This window comes from Leopardus geoffroyi, chromosome D4, assembly GCF_018350155.1.
Source record: "Leopardus geoffroyi isolate Oge1 chromosome D4, O.geoffroyi_Oge1_pat1.0, whole genome shotgun sequence".
NCBI classification, from domain to species: domain Eukaryota; kingdom Metazoa; phylum Chordata; class Mammalia; order Carnivora; family Felidae; genus Leopardus; species Leopardus geoffroyi.
The window spans coordinates 1590159-1604438 of record NC_059342.1 but is presented as its reverse complement, the minus strand read 5'-3'; the positions used below and the strand labels follow the sequence as shown (position 1 = coordinate 1604438).

General features: G+C 62.7%; 1 protein-coding gene across 3 annotated transcripts in view; it reads right to left on the bottom strand.

Annotated features, from left to right (window-relative positions):
• PHF2 (PHD finger protein 2) overlaps nt 1–14280 on the bottom strand; it is a 75512-nt gene that overhangs the window by 11248 nt on the left and 49984 nt on the right. For all 3 annotated transcript variants that reach the window (XM_045468234.1, XM_045468233.1, XM_045468232.1), the window contains exons 4-15: nt 13686–13846; nt 11587–11728; nt 8776–8962; nt 7776–7938; nt 7062–7149; nt 6593–6699; nt 5328–5419; nt 4434–4523; nt 3192–3560; nt 1916–2035; nt 1629–1744; nt 70–248 (exon numbers count right to left, since the gene is read on the bottom strand). In XM_045468234.1, the coding sequence (XP_045324190.1) occupies nt 70–248; nt 1629–1744; nt 1916–2035; nt 3192–3560; nt 4434–4523; nt 5328–5419; nt 6593–6699; nt 7062–7149; nt 7776–7938; nt 8776–8962; nt 11587–11728; nt 13686–13846 (1814 nt within the window). The remainder of the gene's footprint in view (nt 1–69; nt 249–1628; nt 1745–1915; nt 2036–3191; nt 3561–4433; nt 4524–5327; nt 5420–6592; nt 6700–7061; nt 7150–7775; nt 7939–8775; nt 8963–11586; nt 11729–13685; nt 13847–14280) is intronic.

The following is a 14280-nucleotide window of genomic DNA, read 5'->3' as shown; positions in this document are numbered from 1 at the left end:
CACAGCAGAGGTGCGTCTGGCAGGGGCCACGGGAGCACGGCCGCCCCCCACCCCTGCGCCCTCACTCACAGGACAAGTCTCTCTTGGGGGCGCTCCGCTTCCTCCTGATGGGGAACTCGTCGATCTTCAGCTCCCCATCATCGGACACATACTCGTACTCGTCCCGCACGGGCTGGGGCTTGTCCTCCTTGAAGCTCTGCACGGCCCCAAACACGCCGGGGCCAGGCTGCGGCTTCAGGGCCTTGGAGCTGCGGCGCACACGCGGGCCGGTCAGTACCATGGGACAGCGGCCGGCCCGTCCTCCGGCTGTTGGAGGGTGTGCTCCCCCCCGCCCCCCCCCCCCCCCGAGGCTCTGATCCCAGCTCCATTTCAGAGGCAGCCAGCATCCACGGCCTGGGGTCCCCGTGGAGCCGTGTTGGAAAAATTAATTCCGACTGCGGTGCAGACACAATGTTCTAAAAGCTATCATTCAACTCGGGTGAGGCGGGGCTCCGACGCGTCCGGCAATGGGGACAGCAAGCCAGGGCTGGGCCTTCCGCTGCTCCCCACAGGGCAGCTCCAACTGCCAGCGTCTGAAGCATACGCACCAGGCGGCAGGGAGCCCTGCTGGATGTGCACACCGGCATGCACACAGAGCTGTGATACGGTGCCCACGCACAGGTGTGCACACACAGAGTCCCATCCACCGCTGCCTTCTCCATTTCCAAAGCTTCCGCGCCCAGGGCCACGAGGTCCAGGTGACGGGCCCTTCCCCACAGGCCTCTGGGCCCCAAGACCACCCAGACCAGACCCAGGCCCCTGCTCACTGAGCAGTCTCGGCACACTGTCTAGAGGTCTTGGGACTAACGGGATGTCGGGCCAGGCTCTGCACGGCGCTGGACGTTGCCCCGCCCTGCTTCCCCACCACCTGCAGCAAGGAAACTGAAGCCCACGGCAGAAAACTGGCCCCATTCCCACTGGGATGTACTGCTTCCCAGCCGGGGGGCGCCCACCCCAACCTCAGACTCAGCGAGCTACTGCACGTGGGACCCTGGCTGACAAGGGGCTTCTCGGCTGCCAAGCTGCTCAGCAGACACAGACCCCTTCCGCCGTCTGGAACACCGACATGCCCACTCCCACACACACCCTTCCTGCCTCTCAGCTCAGTGCCACCTCCGCCAGGAAGCCCTCCCGATTTCTCGGGCCCCACAAGCCCTGCACTTCTATCCTCCACAGCCTCCACCACAGCCATAATTTGGGGCACATTTGAGAACGATGGGTTCACACAGGCCTCTGAGCCCCGAGGCCAGGACCCTGACCCACCCTACGTGTTCTGTGCCAGCCCAGGGCAGCAACTGGGCTGGAGGCCACCCAGTCACACTCTCCCCTCTGCAAGCACACACCGGCTGGCCCCTCTCCAGCCACCAGAGCTATCAGGGTGGGAGGTGGGGAAAGGTTCTGCCTGGGGATGTCAGCCAGCTCTGGAAGGGGGTGGGGGCTGAGCTGGGGACCCCTCCAGGAGGTCGTGTGTGTGCACGTGGGGTGCGTGTGTAGCGTGTACGAGCCCGTGTGATGTGGGGTGCGTTTCTGTGCGTGTGTGCTGTGTGCAAGCGTGTGCGCCTGCCCCTGCAGGCTGAGTGTGCACGTACCCCAGCAGTCTCTTGTTGAAAGAAAACGAGAACTTGGTGTCCTTGTTTCCTGAGAGAGGAGACTTCTCCAGCTTCTGCTCCTCCTCCATCTTTAGCAGGGAGTCGGGTTTGCTGTTCTGAAAAGCAAACCCAGGGCTGTCACTGGGCTGCATGCAGGCAGCCAGTGGGCGGAGGTGTTGGGACTGGCCGGCCTCCTCCCTCGGACCACATCATCCAGGAACCCCATTCTCTGTAGCGCCTAGGCTCACGTGTGTGCAAACGTGCGCACACACGCACACACTCCTCACCTTGTACTTCCACTTGGCTTCTGACTTGCTCTTAGTTTGTTCTCGGATTTCCAGCCTCTCCACATCATTCTGTGAGCTGATCACCTCCTTGTTGGGCACACTCAGGACACTCTTTGTGGCCTAGAAAATAGCAGTCATGGGGCGCCTGGGTGGCGCAGTCGGTTAAGCGTCCGACTTCAGCCAGGTCGCGATCTCGCGGTCCGGGAGTTCGAGCCCCGCGTCGGGCTCTGGGCTGATGGCTCAGAGCCTGGAGCCTGTTTCCGATTCTGGGTCTCCCTCTCCCTCTGCCCCTCCCCTGTTCATGCTCTGTCTCTCTCTGTCCCAAAAATAAATAAACGTTGAAAAAAAAAAAAAAAGAAAGAAAATAGCAGTCATGACCCAGCAGTGGACACAGGAGAGGGTCAAGGATCTCTGAGGCTACAGGGCAAAGTGAGAGCCACACGGCACAGAGCCCCTGCCTCCTGCTGGCTCCCATGCAGCAGCTCAGCTACCCATCCACTCAGCATCCATTCATCCGCCCCATTCACCCACCATCCCATCCCCTCCATCCATCCACCCACCCCAAACACCCAACCATCCACCCACCCACCCACCATCGTAACCATCCATCCACCCACCCACCCACCACCCCATCTACCCACCATCTACCCACCCACCTATCCACCCATTCACGTGCCCTCCCCTCCTCATGCCCTCCCTCCCTCTTCCCGCCGTCCGTCCACCTGCTCATTTGTCCATTCATCCACCCTCTCTGCCTCAAGGAAAGGAAAACCAATGTGCCCCACTGGAGCCCTGTGACACTGGCCCTGGTTGTCACTGATTCCCCGAGAAGGGGGATCAGCCTCCCACTAGCAGGAGATCACTCCATGGTCCCTGAAGCCCACGCCGAAGGCCCTCTGGTTACACTGGTCAGGGCCAGGCCTGCCTCTCTCACTGATTCTGGGGGCTCAGGCCCCTCAAGTAACTGCCCACATCGCCAGTCCCCCTTCTACCCCCCCCCCCCACCCACTGCTCTCTGGTGGGTGCCTGGCCCACCTTCAGGTCCCAGAGAAGACTCGGCCAGCTCGTCCGCCCACGTGACCCCGTGTGGGACCCCGTCCCCGCACAGACACCACGGCCTTCACTGGGAGGCTCTGTCCCCACTGCGCCAAGCGCGTTGGGCACGGCCCACCTGCCCCCGGCCCCTAGCACGAGGACACGGCAGCCCCGGTTCTGGGCCGCAGGCCAGCCTCTGAGGTGTCTGTGGACCCTCTGACAGCAGGGTGAGACCACCCACCTTGCCTTTCTTGGGTGGCTCGATCTTGGTAAGTGCCTCCTTGGTGTGGGCCTCCAGCAGGTCCAGGTTGGGGATGGTGGGGGAGGCTGCCCCCCGGAACTTCTTCCCTTTCTTCTTGCCCCCATCCTTGAGCTTTAGGGGCTTGGGGGGCTTCGGGGGCTTCGGAGGCTTGGGGGGTTTGGGGACTTTGGACGGTTTGGGCATCTTCAGGGTTTTGGGAGTCTTTTTCTTGGACACTTTCTCCAGGAAGGACCGAGGAGGGCTGGCCTCAATAGGGGACGGGGGCTCCTCCTTCTCCCGGTCCCCAAAACAGACCTCATCTGAGGAGATGGCCGGGGTCACTTCAGGTCGGGTGGCCTTGGAGGCATTCTGGGGCAAGGACAAGAAGAGGTGGTCAAGCACCTCCTGGCAGGAGGGCCTCAGCCCAGGCCGTGGGAGACAACCCAGCAGAAAAGAGCACCCGTCTACATGCTTGCATCTGTGCTATGGCATCCGTAGGATACACCCATCTACACCACCTCACACTCACGTCTGTCCTACAGCGTCCATACGATACACCCGTCTACACCACCTACGGGTCACACTCACGTCTGTCGTACAGCGTCTGTAGAATACACTACCTACACCACCTATGGGACACCCTCACGTCTGTCCTACGGCGTCCATACAATACACCCGTCTACACCACCTATGGGTCACACTCACGTCTGTCCTACAGGGTCCGTAGGATACACCTGGCTACACCATCGACCAGACATGTTCGTGTCTGTCCTACAGTATCCATAGGACACCCTCACATCTGTCTACACCATCATGTGACACATCCATCTACAGTACCCACATGACAGGACGCCGTTCGTCCACACCATCAGCTACCTGACCCCTCCGCCTCCTTGGTGGGAACTGCTGTCCCACCCTGCAGCACAGAGAAGCTGGGGGCAGTCCGGGCTCACGCAAGCAGGGTCTCCAGAGGCTGGAACTGTCTTTCCTCCAGTCTCCTCCCCGCCCCTTGGGAAAGCTGCAGAGGAACCCCATCCCGTTTTCCCAGGGCTCCTGCCAGGAGGTCACAGGCAGCCACAGGTGCCTAGGAGTTTGCACTGTGCCGGCGACCCTGCCCCAGAGGGCTGGGGGAGGAGCCATCTCAGACACCACTGTCCCTGGCGGGCAGCTCTGGGGAGGGCCAGGGAAGGCAGGCAGAGGGTCCCCCTGCCAGGGTCGGCGGCCTCCAGGGGTCCGCCCTACCTCGCTGAGCCGGATCTCTTTGGCGAGGTCTTTGATGAGCTGGGAAGGTTTGAAGTGCTCTGGGAGTTCGTCCTCATGCTCCGCCAAAGCCTGAAGGACACCACACACAGGCCCAGGCTTGGGGCTGCTGTCTACCGTCTAGGCCACGCCACCCCACCCCTTCCCACCCACAGGGGCCCTCCGACCCAGGCCCCATCAGACAGGCAGGGGGAAGGCTCTGTCATGACCCCACTCCACAGGTGGAGAAACAAAGCCCCAGAAAGGACGACATGCCCGGGGCCACCACTGGCTGGAGAGTGGACGTGGGCGGTCCCTTCTTCCTGGGCACAAGGCTGCTACACCTGGCCATGTGGCTGAGGGGAGGTGGGATGGACACCAGATACTGTTCCAGGCCTTGAAGCCAGAGATGTGGATATAGGACAGCCCTGGGAGATCACCAGACAGTGCTGCTGGGGGACACGGCGGGGGCAGGGGGTGCGGGACAGGGCAGTGCTGCTGGGGACACCTTGTCGGGTAAAAGGTCTGTTGCTGTGGAGGGCACAATGTGGGGACACAGTGTAAAGGGATGCCCACATCACAGAGCAAAGGCCACTTCTGAGCTGATGAGCTGATGCCTCGATGGGCCCAGGGCCAAGAGGCTGATCCCAGCTCACGTCCTGGGCCCCCCTGCCCCACCCCGCCCTGCCCCCTCAGGGGCACTCCTTGGTCTCTCCACCACCCACCTTCCCCCCTGCAGACTCCTCAGGCCCCTGGGACCCCCGCTGGGCCTTGGGCCGGGCACTGCTCCCCCTACCCCGCTACAGGTGAGCTCTTCACAGGCTGGCTCCCACTAGAGGAACGGCTCCCCGCCCGGGCCCACCCCTCTGCCCGCTCACACCGGGCACATCCCCCTACCTGCTTTTTCGTCCATGATCTAAAAGCACCATTGAGAATTTTAGCTCCTTGGACTAGATGAGGGGGCAGCTGCTTGCCAGATTTGTGAGAACCTGGGTGGGGAGGCAGAGGGATTTGATCTGGTGGGCGTGTGCCCGCCCCGCCCCTCCCCGCCCACCGCCTGCGGGCTACTTCACACGGTGGGCGGGGCAGGGGCGGAGTCCGGCCGGACCTCTGCCCACTGCCACCTGCCCAACTGCCAACGGTTGCTCTCGGAACCTCGGGGACCCAATCCAGGTGCCCCGCGAGGGCAGGACTGGCGCTCCCCCCACCCCCACCGTCCACCCGCAGGGTCCAGGTGTTCCCCCTCCACGTGGCTCCCCGCCCACCTCAGTGAGGGGCCACAGGCGCACCCACACCTCACGCTGCCCCTGCATAGCTGCGGTACGGGGTGTCCCTGCGGTGGTGGGCCAGGGCAAGCGCGGTCTCAGAGACGCCCTGGGGGGCCGTGCGAGCCCCCAGGAAGGGGACAGAGTGCCCCCTTTCCGCCCGGGTAGCTTGCTGCAGAGGCCGAGCGGCCTGATCTCCGAGCCACCACACGACAGACGTGCGGGTCCACGGTCAGTGGTCACCCCATCAGGCCGTCTCCAGCGGGGGGGGGGGGGGGGGGGGCTCTGCCTACGCTGCCCCCGTCTCACCTCCCTACCATGAGCCCCGGGGGCAGGACTGGACTCCCTCCTAGACATGCCCCTGCCAGGGTGAAGTGCTCTGCATTTGGGGCCCAATGGATGAATTTCATTGAAACCTGGCCAGCCAGCACTAAGGTCAGTTTTTAGCTTTCCCATCTCTAACAGGAGCCAGAGCCCCTGCCCTGAGGAAGGGGTCTCAGCTGGCTGTAGGAGCCAGGCACTGACCCTGAAGGCCTGGGGTGCAAGGCAGCTGGGTGTCCACGGACAGCAGGGACCCATGGGGCCCACCCCTTTCCACAAGCCTCCGCGGGGACCCCAACAGGCACACCCACCCCTAGGATGGCAGGGACGTTGCGGTGGTCCTCAGCTGGCAGCTGGGAGCCAGGCAGACCCTCAGGCCTCTTGACATCCCAACTGAGCCCCACCAGGAGCCAAGAAGGCTGCGCACACCAGGCCCGGGGACACACACCAGCGTTCTTTCCAAAACATGAACCACCCTGCCCAGCACCCCCCAGCCCCACACTGCAGAGCAGGGCTCAGGCCCCTCGAAGCCTGTGCTCCACCCACAGGCAGAGACGCCAACCTGGACATCCGTACCTTTAAACGCCTCCAGCAAATGCTTTCCCATGTACCAGCAGGCAGTTTCAAAGTTGGGAAACTGAGTCAGGCTGCCCAGTTTCAATCTCCTTTCCACTTCATATGCTCTGGAAACCACAGCAAAGAACTGTCCAGAGCACTGAGCTCTGAGGGGGCGACGCTAAGCGTGAGCCCACGCCAGAGTCACGAGTCACAGCTGTGACAAGGCCACAGCGCGGCTCTGCTGCCCCAGCCTCCACAATGGGCCCAGCGCAGCAGGGAGGAGTAGGGGACCACACGGGAACGAGCTCCGTGGGCCAGGGGCCACTGGGGCTACGCAGGGACCGGGCCGCTCAGGGGCCCCTGCGAGATCACAGCCCACCTCCCAAGGAAGAGGCTAACGGCATGCCCAGAACCCAGGGGAGACGCCACCACACCGGCCTGGCAGCAGGGGACCTGCCTGGTGGAACCCAGGCCGGCGTGGCCCTACCTCATCTGCATCTCCACGCTCAGGCTGTGGAGGAAATGTCCCGCGAAGGCCAGGCAGTCCACAGGCGTGAGCGTGGCGTAAATCCAGCCTGGGGAGACAGGGAGGGGGCCAGCCCTTCGTGGTACTCGAGGCTCCTTCCGGCCTGTCCTGGTGCCCCCGTCCAAGCTGGCCGGGCTGCTCGGTGCACTTCCTGCCTGGCCCAGGCCCAGAGCTTCCCACCCAGCCCCGGGCTGCCCAGCACCCCGACCTCCACACATGGGCGTGGGGGTGGGTGTGGGGGGCCCAAGCCGAGCTGCCATAGCCCTGGGAGAGCTGGGCTGGTCCCCGGATCGTCCTCAGAGGGGAACCTGGGCCACATGGGGATGTCACCGTGGCCAGGGGGAAGGGGGGAACCCGGGGGAGGAAGGGGTCTCTCAGGAAGGACTCCGAACACCTGAACAAATAGGAGCATGAGGCCTTATTCAATCCTGATTGAAAATGGGGGAAAAAATGTCTGTAATTAGGAAATGTGAGCAGCGGCTGCTTAGGTATTGACATTATGCTACATGCAAGAGGCCTTCTGGAGAAGGAGGAATGTCTCAGGGTGAAGCAGCATGAGGCCTGTAAGGCCCTTCCTCCTCCTCAGGGCTGAACTGTCCAGATGAGCAAAAGCGTGGGGCGCAGGGCCGGCTCTCAGGGCCCCAGGACAAGGCGGACAGCCCCGCGGATGCTCACCTGAGGGGATGAAGAGCGTCTGGCCCTGCTTGAGGGTGCATTTATAACACCTGTCCACCTGGTCTGCAAAGAACATCTCGCTGTGGTTCGCGGCCGACTGCCAGCGCTCGTACAGGGAGATGTTGGCCGAAGCCGGCTTGATGAGATAGAAGATCTTCTCTCCCTGCCAACAAGAGGCCACTGGCAGAGCCCGCCACCACCCAGGACGCTGGGGGGCGGGGGCACCACAGGCAGGGGACACCGCTGGGGGGCAGAGCCGGCCACTGCCCGGGGACCGTGGACACCCAGGGACACCGTCCCTTCCCTGAGATGCTGGGGCCACACGGGCCTGGCAGCTCAGGAGTCTGTTTGTGGAAAGGTTATGGGCACCAGAGTCCGGGCACCCCACACGCCACGCTTGCGCGACACTGGGAATGCCACGCGTGGCAGGGGCAGCCCCGCTGCGTCATGACTTGCTCCACTCCTGAGAGCCTCCTGCGTCTGGGCTGCAGATGGAAGGATGGCCCCCATGGCCAGGCTCCGACCCGCCCCACACTCAGGGCTCCACAGGGCCAGGACCGTGAGCCCCGCCGCCCCACGAGTCAGGCTCGGGCAGGTGCAGGGAGGCCCGAGGCCGGTGCCTGAGCCCAAGACTTGGCGTCTCCTTCTCTGTTTGTCTTCACATCTCCCTTGTCCCCTGGCAGGGGCCCCCAGCCCTCCCCGCTCTTGTGTGGGCCCCCACACATGTTCCCTCGCCCCCTCTTCCAGGAAGCCCTCCCAGCACCGCACTCCCCTCCTTAGGGGTCTGGAATGCAGAGCACCAGGCCCCCTCCAGTGGGCTTCATGAGCCTCACCCTTCCCCAGAAAAAGGCAACACATCTGGGCCACTCTGGCCCCGAGGCTCCCCCACCCCCACCTCCCGAGGGCAGGAGAAACACATGCCCATGCCCCCCCAGGTGCTGGCCCCATGGGGGCCGCGGGGACCGCAGGCAGCCTTGCTCGTGGAGGCGGGTGCGCCCACCTTGAGCACGTGGTACCAGGCGGAGGCGCCCCCCGAGTCGATGTGGAAGTCGGTGTAGCTGTCCTTCACGCAGATCAGGCAGTACTTGGTCACCTTGGGCTTGGCCAGCAGCGCGTCGTCCGGCCAGCAGGTCTCCACCCAGGACAGCTTCTTGACGATGTCAGGCGGCTCCACGAAGCTGGACATCCTGGGAGAGACAGGAGGAGGGGCATCGGCGGCAGGAAGGTCCCCTGCACCTGCCAGGCCCCCAGGCGGGAAAGGTGGTGCACGTCCCTCAGCAGTTCTCCACCCGGGGCTATGTGACACGGCCATTTTACAGATGAGCAAACTAAGGTTTGCAGGGGCAGATCGCAGCTGGCCGCCGGGTGCAGCCACGGCAGGTGCCTAACGTGGGGTCTGTCCATCCAAAGCTGGGGGAGGGGGAAGGCCAGAGAACGCCCCTCCCTGGGGACCCAGAAGGGGATGGCCCAGGTGGGCCCATGAGGGTGCTGCTGGATATCGCTTGGTGAGAAGCCACTGGTCTCCAGAGCAGACCACAGGGGACCTGGAGCCTGGAGCCACATCGGTCATCGTCAGACCAGCTAACTCGTCTTCAAGGAAGACACAGACAGGCAAAGGTGGCCTTTTCAATTAAATGTCACTGGCCTGATTAAAATGCCAGTATGGGGGCGTCTGGGTGGCTCAGTCGGTTGAGCGTCCGACTTCAGCTCAGGTCATGATCTCGGAGTCTGAGTTCGAGCCCCGCGTTGGGCTCTGTGCTGACAGCTCGGAGCCTGGAGCCCACTTCGGATTCTGTCTCCCTCTCTCTCTGCCCCTAAACAATTCCCATTCTGTCTCCGTCTCTCTCAAAAATAGATAAACATTAAAAAAAAATTAATGAAAAATGCCAGTATGGCATCAAAGTCATCCAGGTCAGCAGCCCTGCGCAGTGACACATCCACCACATGCTGGCCGCCTCAGGCAGGACAGAACCGCACAGCTCCACACGGAAGGCCGTGCCGGCCCAGACGAGAGTGTCACAAACCACAAGCTAGGCCCCACCACTCTGCCCTCCAGACCTCAGCGGCAGACCCTCTTGACATCTCCGGCTTGTCCTAAGCTGGTGTTCTTCTCTGTCCCCTGAGCCCCCCTCCCCACCGTCCATGCCCACGGTGGCTCCCAGGCCCCCTGCTGCCACAGGAGAGAAGACCTCTGCACACCACACACGAGCGCTTCCCCCCATGGCCACAAATGCCCTCACTTCCTCGCTGGACGGCTCCTCGAGCACACAGCCAGCCTGCCCTCCTGCCACCGAGGCTCACTGCTCCCTGCAGCCTCCCAGAGTGGACAGGCTGGGTCCCATGGCCCCCAGGCACCTGAGGCCACCGTGGGTGACAGTGCAGAGGTGACGACGTACGTCCACATAATTGACACGTCACTGTCACAGCAGGCGCCTCTGGGATCAGGGGACACGTGAGTCACGGCAGGATCCCCACAGACCCTAACATAGCCACGGACAGACTGCGATCAGGCCTGGCCCCTGCAGCCCCAGCTGGCGTCTTCAGGGACAGACAGCACTGATGACGTGGAAGCCACCCTCTCCCCCTCGACAGCCCTGGCACCAAGCCCACAAATGGCCTGGTATGACGTGTTCACGACCCCTGTGATCCCTGGACCGGGCCTGAGGACACTGGAGGCACCACACATTTTCTGCCAGCAGAGGGCTGGCCCCGAGAGGCCCAAGGGGAAACCACACACCAAAGCACCAGCTCCCCAGCTCTGCCACGCTGGCAGCTCTCTCTGAAGCCCCCAGGTTGGCCAGCAGACCAAGCTCCTGAGTATGCTCTCATCAGAACCCAGCCTGGGGGACAATCCTGCTTGTGAAGCCGCAGGAGATAGCTTTCTCTTGAATCGCTAATCTATCCTATTTCCCTTTACGCCTATGCTGTCAGGAAGCTCAAACAGACCCCAGCATCCAGTTACCATATCCTGTCTGGGCTCCTGGCACAGTTCTATATTCTCCTTCTCAGTGTGGTTTTCAGTAACTCTTTTTTCCTACCTGCCCTTCTGCACACAAGCTATCTGGCTATCACGTGTGCTTTTCAGAAGTTGGCAAGGGTGGAAAGGCTCTGAAAGTAAAATCATGCTTAAACTAAACCAGCCACAACTCAGGTCCTGTGCCGAGCAAAGGGCCAGCTGGAGAACAGCGAGGATCTGACAGAGGGGCAGGACAGGCAGGGCCAGGGCAGGCGTTGGCCGCGCCACAGCAGAGCAGTGGTCCTGGGAGAGCAGGGCCACGGCACAAGGGGCAGTGCTGGTGGCTGACCAGCCCCTGACCACACAGAAGCTGGGGCTAGGCAGGTCCAGACGGCCGTGGTGCAGGACCCTCCACCCTGAGAACAGCAGCACGCAGGGCAGGCCTGGCTCAAGGAGCTCAGGCTGGGGCCGCAGGGAGAGCAGGTGCAGAGTGCGACCCTGCTGTGCCCACAGTGTGCGCTGGAGAGTGCACCTGTGAACGTGTGCAGGCACGTGTGCGAGCGTGTGGGGGTGTGGTGTGTGCACAGGCGTCAGTGTCTCAAGGAACGTCATGCACGAGCATGAGCACGTGCGTTCTGGAAGAATCTATGCCGCGGTGTGGCCTGTGGCTCTTTCTGGGGAACGGGGTGGGGGCAGGCCAGAGGAGTCCGCGTCTTGCTGCTTCTGTTCCGTCTGAACTTGTCACAGTGCATCACTTCCGGTCTTGAGAAGAGAAACAGACCAGCACCGCATGCCGCTTTCGCTCGCGTGTGCGGGCTCCCCCAGCAGCCGCAGTCCCGGCCCGGGGGCCCTCACCTGGTGTCGGAGAACTCCAGGCTGGTGAGGTTGAGGACCCGCTTGCGGTTGGTGCTGTAGTAATAGTCCACAAACTCTTTCAGCTTCATCTTGCAGTCCTTCTGCTTGGCGACATCCGTCACGTCCACGCTCCGCTCTGGGCCTGCGGGCAGGGCAGGGGGTGGGGCCGTGAGGGGCCAGGGCGTGCAGCCCACCCACCTCACCGGGCTGCCCTGTGGGCTCCCTGCGGAGAGGCAGGGGTGCAGGGGGGCGGCTGAGACGCAAGCCTCCGCGGGAGGGGGCCCGGCAGACGGGAACCCCACATAAACAACACGGGACACACATTTTAAAAATCAAAAAATCAAAAACTCTACACTTCTAGGGCTCCAACTTATTATCCTGAAAACTGGTAAGTTAAAGGAAAAACATTTTCCCCACGTTTTCTGTAGTTGATGAGGAAAAGTTCAGGGTGAAAATCACCGATGACCGTTCTTAAGGAACTGGCGAGGGTGAGCTCCTCACACTGACTCCTAATTAGTAGTGGGAGAAAGGCGCACAGGACTAACGGCCTCGTCCCTCCCAACAGTCCCCAGGGGCCGCTCAGACCCGGGCTGCGGGCTGACGGGCCCTTCTGTGTGGGTGGCCAGGCACCGCAGGCTGACGGGCGGGAGCGCCCCAGCCCCGAAGCGGCTGCCGTCCCCCTGAATGTGAATCTGAGTGTCTGTCCAGGTGATGCACGAACCACTGGGGACGGAGGAGCGAGTTACATGACACCACGGGTACACTGTTGGCCAGATCCCCCACGTGGGACGTTCTCTAGGACCAGCAACCCCAACCCTCCCACAGCCTCGAGAATGGGGAGATGCTGAGAGGCATAAAAACCACACGCACTGTGGAGGTCTGGTCTGGGCTCTGATTCAAACAGCGAACTGGAAGGGGCGTCTGGGGCGCCTGGGGTGACTGAGGCGGGGCTCTGATGCCACTGAGCAGCCCGCGGCTGCAACGACGTCAAATCATCTGTCAGAGCCCGTGCCGGGGTTTCCGTGGGAGAAGTGATGTACGTGCCACAGCCTTGCTTTAAATTTGGGGGTGCAGACACAGAAAGCCGGCCAAGATCTTGTGGTTTTGTGGCCACTACTGGGCACAGGGGAGTTTACTTCCCTTGGGGTGTGTGCGCGTGTGTGTGTGTGTGTGTGTGTGTGTGTGAAAACGTCCATAATAAAACAAGTAAGGAGAAGGGAGAGCGTTTACAACACAAGCCTCTAAGACATGCCTCCCCGTCGGCTAAGCTGCTTCCAGCTCCCGCAGACAGCGCTATGGTCGAGCGGGCAGTGCCTGGGGCCGGCCCTCTGTGCTCTCTGTGGCCAGCTGAGCCAGGGCCTGGGTGCCAGCTGTGGCAAGATGACACTAGCTACCGGTGACGCCCGGCACCCGGCAGGCGTGAACTAGATCTTAGCTGTTATTCTAGGGGCTGCGGCCGGGCACAGATGGCCCCGATGGGGCTCCCTTCTCTCTGCCTGCCACAGGGGGCCTGGGCACCAGCCTTCTCGGGCTCTGTCCTCCTCTTGCACGGGCCACACCCCCGAGCCCCAGCCACCTTGGGGCCTCAGAGTCTGGGCCGTGTGGCCCCGCCTCACAGACGATGCCCAAGCAAACAGTTTCTTCCCTCCACCCGGAGGTGTCCCGACTGAGGGTGCCCACAGTGCTGGTTGCTGCCAAGGGGACAGGAGACAGGCTGGACAGGGCAGCACCAGCGGGAGCAGGAGGGATCCAGAGAGGAAGGGTCCTGGGGCAGACCAAGGGTGCCCCAGGCTGGCCCAGGAGAGGCTGAGGGGGGCACAGCACAGACCTCAAAGGCAGGGGCCCTCCATTACCGCCATCAGCACCCAACAGAATGGGTTTTGCAGCTGGCAGAACGAAAGGGTCCCAAGACAGGCCCCTCGGCAGTCAGAATAACTGACTGGGGGGACAGCCAGGGTCACGTGTCATTTTAGTGGGACGTGGGGTCTAATTCTAAGAAGAGTGCCCTGAACGTACATGGAGACCCCGAATCACAGCGCTCACACAGCATGGGGACCAGCCAGGGCCTAAGGCGAGCAGGCTCCAGGGTGGCCACTCACCCACGTAGTTCTCGACGTCACTGACATAGAAGGTGGGGGCTGGGACTGCCAGGCCCAGCCCGTCTTTCTTGGGCACGAGGATGGGCTCAGTGAAGCCGTGCTCCTCCATGTAGCCCAGCGTGAGCTGGCTGCCGGGCACACGGACCACCACGTCTTCCGCGCTGCGGGAAAAGCAGGGGTCGGAGGTCACGCCAGCCAGGGTTCCGGCCCCGCAGCACCGGGACAGGCCTGGATAGGGCCTCAGAGCCGGAGACATGCAACCCGGGCTCCCACGCCCTGGGAGGAGGGCTCGTCCCCAGCACCACGCCCAGGGGTCATGGGGGAGCGACGTGGCTTGGACCCACGTCCATCACAGACGTTGGACCTCAAGGTCCAGGAGGCCCAGGAAGGGGAAACACAGAGACCAACCCTCCTACCACGGCAGAGAAAGGCAGAGCGTGGGCAGGATCCCTCCCCTGCCCCTTGCCCTACCTGCCCACCCTCCATAACATTCCTCCCATGTGCGCAGAGATTAGATCCTGCACGGCGCTGGGGCTGGGCCTGAGGACACAGCAGGTAGAGACAAACCCCTTCCAGGGAGAATCCACTCCCTGCA